The sequence below is a fragment of the Papaver somniferum genome, unplaced genomic scaffold (genome assembly GCF_003573695.1).
Source record: "Papaver somniferum cultivar HN1 unplaced genomic scaffold, ASM357369v1 unplaced-scaffold_107, whole genome shotgun sequence".
Lineage (NCBI taxonomy): Eukaryota > Viridiplantae > Streptophyta > Magnoliopsida > Ranunculales > Papaveraceae > Papaver > Papaver somniferum.
In genome coordinates this window covers 4,437,660-4,443,200 of record NW_020619603.1, presented here as the reverse complement: position 1 = coordinate 4,443,200, position 5,541 = coordinate 4,437,660, and the positions used below count along the sequence as shown (strand labels likewise).

Below are 5,541 nucleotides of genomic sequence, written 5' to 3'. Positions count from 1 at the left end.
ATGGTACCTTATTCATTGGCCATTGGAGCTTTTGTTATTGAACGCAGAGTAATAACGATGCAAATTTGTGTGAAATAAATTCACAAAAGCAATAGTAAAACTAGAGAATAATAACTAAGAAATTGGTTGTTCTTTCTCTACAATACTAGGTATTCTTGTATAGTCTTCAATAATTACTAATAGTACTAAGACTCGGAAAAAGAAATCAGACTATACTAGGAAATAAGACAAAATCAAGAAAAGAAAACCCTAATTAAATTATTAAGAAACAGATTAGAACTAGAAATACAAGGATGTTTGACTACTCCTTGACCAGACAATACCACCAGTTGTTATTGACAATACCACTAGTTGTTATTGTGGTTGCAAATTTAAATGCGTAGACACCTGCCATGGTATATTGGTATAGCCGGTGTGCGGTCTGGCGAGCTGAATGAACCAAATCGGACCCAACAGAAAAGTGAACGATCGAAAGAGTTGTCATCTAATTTGGATCAGTATTTCCAGGCCTTGAGGTTAACCAAAGTCTTCTCACAGTAATACCAAAATCCATCACATAAGTGATCCTTACTAGGTCGGCGGAGACTTGTTCTTTCATTAAACCTCAGAAGCCTCTTCCACCGCTTCTTCCTACCAAAGTTAGGGTTTTTCTTCTTTAGGTTCCCCTGTTAAAAATCTTGATTTCTTTTTAGTTTGGTTTCCCTCTCTGAACTCCAACGGTACGTTACACTAGTGCTAGCACTGTTTACTTGTTAGCTCGAAGGTCTATTATTTCGAATCTACTTGAAGAATCTCATAGTTTATTGAACAATACATTGCGTGGGGGGAGTCGTCGGGGATTTATATCTGGAATTCAAAATCCTCATAAGATCCGTGGATATGTTAATTCTGAAACAAAACTAAGAGGTGGAGGTTTGAGTGGAGTTATTAATGGAAATTGGTCTGCAAAGAGATCAATCCATTCAACTGGTTCGACGTGTATGCCTTCGAGGGTTCAAGTGCATCCGACATCAAGAAAGCTTATTATGCTGTCGCAAAGAAAATTCATCCAGATATAAATAAGGATGATGCCGATGCTGAAGCAAAGTTTCAAGAAGTACAGGAAGCCTATGAGGTTTTAAGGGATGAAGAAAAGCGATCTGTTTACGACCAGTTTGGTTATTACCCATTTGATTACTTTCACCCACACGAGAGGCCTGACCCGGTCGAGCCTGAACCCTTCTGGCCATGCATTAGTCGGGGGGAAGATGTGAAGGTTCCCCTTGAACTATCTTTCATGGAAGCTGTTCAGGGGTGCACCAAGAATGTTACCTTTGAAACTTCCTTAAAGTGTGAAACTTGTGGCGGATCAGGTTTGCCTCCAGGAACCAAACCCCAAAAGTGCAGGCCGTGTAAAGGTTCAGGGAGGATATATACTCAGCAAGGTCCATTTAGATTGCAGTCTACTTGTGCAGATTGTAGCGGTACTGGGAAATCTATGAAGAGCTTATGCAAGTCATGCAATGGAAATCGTGTTGTCAAAGGTTCAAAAACAGTCAAGATTGATGTTATGGCAGGAATTGATGATTCCGAAACTTTACGGCTCTACAGATGTGTGGATCAGATCCCGTTGGTGACCAACATGGTGATCTATTTGTTACCGTCAAGGTCCGCAGAGACCCTATTTTCCGAAGAGAAGGCTCTGATATCCATGTTAATGCTAGTTTAAGTATCAGTCAAGCAATTCTTGGGGGGACTGTTCAGGTCCCGACTTTGACCGGGGATGTTCTTCTCAAGGTCCATGCTGGCACTCAACCTGGTCAGAAGGTTGTTCTGAGGAAAAAAGGAATTAAGCGAAGGAACTCTTACTCATTTGGAGATCAATACGTTCACTTTAATGTCAGGATTCCAACTAATTTGACACACAGACAGCGCTCAATACTGATTGAAGAGTTTGGTAAGGAAGACAATGGAGAAGAAGAAAAAGGTGTCGCAGCAGAGGCTGCTGAAGCTTCTGACTAAAATTGGAAAGACGATACAATTTTTTCTTAATTTTTTTTTTGAAGCATGCATATATTAAACTTAACTAAATTGTTATTACACGTGGGAAGGTGACTCTTCCGGAGTCGCTTAATAGAATTTGGTTAATAAAAGATGGGTTCGCCTGGTCCCATATTGCCGTTGAGTAGTTCCCGGATTGGCTACGATCTGCTGCATAGTTTGCTAGACCGTCTGCTACTTGGTTTCCTTCCTTATAATTGTGTTGAATAGCAGAAAAAAGAATTTGATTCATTCTGTGTTTAATTTCTGCGATCATTTCTGAAATATACCAAGGGGCTTATGTTGGAGTTTTGATGAAGTGCATGAGATTCGTCGAGTCCGTCTCAAATAACACTTTATTCCATCTTCTTGCAGTTGCGGTTCTGGTTGCTAGGACCGTTGTCCATGTCTCTGCTGTGAGCATTATGATTACTCCGAGAGGTTGAGCAAGAGTCATTATAGTTCGCGTATTCGAATCTCTGCAAATGAATCCTGCTCCCGCCATACCTGGGTGGCCTCTAGCTGACCCATACGTGTTCACTTTAATCCAATCTGTTACTGGAGGACACCAACCTACCTGAATGGTTGTAGTCGTCTTGGTTATGTTTGTTGTAATTCTGGAAGGTAGTTCCCCGAGGAGAACTGGTGGGGAATATTCTTTGCCCATTCAAATTCTTGTTGTTGTGCTAATGATCTTGCCAGGATGTCTGTATGAGTGGATTGCTCTTGATTGAACACGAGATCATTTCTTGATATCCATAGTGACCATAGTAGAAAACAACATGAAGTGACAGAAGAGGTATTTCCTTATGTTTGTAGTATTTGTGAAATTGTTGTTTGAGGGTTTAAGGTAATTGGTTGGTTGTTTCCTTGTGATTGGTTTGTTGATATGCGATTAGAAAGGCTTCTCCAAGCGGACATAGCCTCCGGACAATGGATAAGCATGTGTTGAGTTGTTTCTGGCTCGGAGTTGCATCGGGGGTAAAGGTTGGAAGTGGAGAGATTGATGTGATGTAGCATAGACAAGGTTGACAAACCTTCATTTATAGCTTTCCACAAGAAAAGCTGAATTTTGGGAGGACATGGTAAGGTCCATAAAGATTTGGTTGTTGGTAGGGTGTTTGGGTGTACGAGGTTATCTTGTTGTGTTAAACAACTATACCCGGAAGCGGTTGTCTATCTTCCTGATTTAGAGTGGGGCCAGATTATTTTATCTGGAATGCTGTCAGGAAGAAGGTGTATATTTATAATGTGTTGGAAGATATTAGGTAGGAGGTTGTTTAGATGATCATATCTCCAGTATTGAGAAAATGGGTCAATTAAATCAGCTACATATTTTATAGGCTAGCACTGGGCAGGATCAAGGTTTTGAATGTGGGGTATCCAATTAACACGGATAGGTGTATCTAAATCATTTCATATTTGGTGAAATAAATGCTGTTTTAAAAAAGGAATAAGAGACGCCATTTGTTTCCATTGGGAGCTGGCGTTAGAAGGAATCGTAATTGTACCTTAGAATATTGGTTGATGTTGGAGGTATTTCTCGTTGAACAACCTGGTGCAAATTGACTACGACTGGTCGTAAATGTTCCATATCCTTTTCATGAACAAAGCTTTATTATGATTGCTCCTTTTTCGGATTCCGAGTACTCCTTCCGCTATCGGTTTGTTTAGCTTATTCCACCCTATTGGGTGAAGCTTTTTAACTGATGAATCATGCTCCCAGAAAAAATTTCTAATGATCCGATCAAGTTTTTTGTGCACATGGGTGGGAAAAATCTGGGTTTGCATAAGGTGATTGCAGGTCGGTGTTAAAGAGGTTTTAATGAGAACAAATCTTCCTGCAGGGGTAAGGCATTTTGTCATCCATCCTTGAGCTTTACGAGCCAGTCGTTGGAGTAGTGGTTCGAAGATGTGTCTAGAGTTTTTCCCGTGCTTGAATTGAACTCCTAAATATATCAGTGGGATTGATGTGGTTGGCATGTCGAAGAGATGGTGTAGAGAGTCTATAGTTTGCGGTTGGAGCCTTGGATGATGAATGATTATTGATTTCGATGTGTTGATTATTTGCCCTGCCGATAAGCTATATGATCGAAGTATCCTTTTTAGGTGAGTGCTACCTTCTTGGGTCGCCCTGTAAGTAATGGGGAGATCGTCTGCATACATTAGATGTAGAATGGGAGGTGCCTTTATTGAAGAACTTTTTTTTTTTTTTGAAGTTGCCGGTTTCAAAATAATTATTTTGGTTAGTTAAGAGTTGATTGCTTAAATAGTTAGTGACTAAACTCAAGAAAATGATAATATTGCTTGGGGTAATTAATATCGCTCCGGATCAGAATCTGAAGCTCTCATGATTACTACACCGGGTTATCATCAACAATGTCTGGAGACCAGGGTTGATCAAAATCTCTACATTCAACTTACAGAATATCTCCACATTCAACTTCTTTACAAGCTCATCAAAATTCCTAAACTGGTTGGCAAAATTTGTCGGCCTTTCGTCTCCCCCACCGTTACAATCATTAACATTGATTCGAAGGCCGAGGGGTTCCTTATCTGGATATTTACTACTTATAAAATCTATCACCAAGAAATCTCCCATGACCAAACACTTGAGTAGTACTGTATACTTGGCACCGGCCTTATCAATTTTCGAGTAAACGAACCCATAAGAACACTCACTTTGGTTCCATCCGTCGATTCCAACCTCGTCTGAAGGTGGACAAGTCAGAATGGTGTCTGAATAAGCTGCAGATCCTGTCGCAGTAAGAAAATACCCAGAATTCAAGAACATTGCATGTACTGCAAACCCAACTTTATCGTGCCCATTGCGAAAATTAGGCCGTGTAGCTCTGATTACAGCCATAACACTTTCTTCATTGGCCATCATTGGTAGTGCTCAAGATTTGAAATTAAAACTAATAGTGTTGGATGCTTTTTCTCAAAAATACAATACTATACGTGCTTGCATAGGCTTCAATGATTCCCAGTAGTATTAGGTCTATGAAAATGAAATAATAGAGTATATAGGAAAGAAGCCAAAACTAAGAAAAGAAAACCCTAAAGTAGGAACCAGATTAGAATTAGATAATAGAAAAGATGTTGGACTAGGACCTTGACCTCAACTTAAAAAAAATTACAGGAATATTTGTTAAAATTATTGATGCAAATTTGTTTAAGTTGTTCCTAAACTCAAGTGTTGAATTAGTGTAGGTTGGTTTAGTCTTTCACATTCACAAAACGTGCTGAGTTGTAGGTTCAAGCTAATGTTCAGTCTGTTACCAACAGGGGTTCGCCCAGTTGGCAAGGGTTTTTTTAGTGATTGAGAGTTACAGTGATCTATTTTTTCAACATACCTAGAACTTAGGCACAGCATGTCCTAGAAATAGCCATGCGATGTAAAAACCCCTTGGGATATCGGAGTTAGCACGGAATATGCCTCGGTCAAGCACAACAAGCTCATCTGTGGACTTCAATGTTCACTCCCAATAATGTGACAATACTCCGTTTACAAGTTTGGTT

The 5,541-nt window shown here is 39.8% G+C and overlaps 1 protein-coding gene and 1 pseudogene across 1 annotated transcript; one reads left to right on the top strand and one right to left on the bottom strand.

Annotated features, from left to right (window-relative positions):
• LOC113327913 lies at positions 1–2,001 on the top strand (annotated as a pseudogene).
• A 2,350-nt stretch (positions 2,002–4,351) lies between these two features.
• LOC113327912 (probable proteasome inhibitor) lies at positions 4,352–4,906 on the bottom strand. Its single transcript, XM_026575028.1, has one exon. The coding sequence runs from the start codon at positions 4,904–4,906 to the stop codon at positions 4,352–4,354; it is 555 nt and encodes a 184-aa protein (XP_026430813.1).
• Positions 4,907–5,541: the final 635 nt, after the last annotated feature.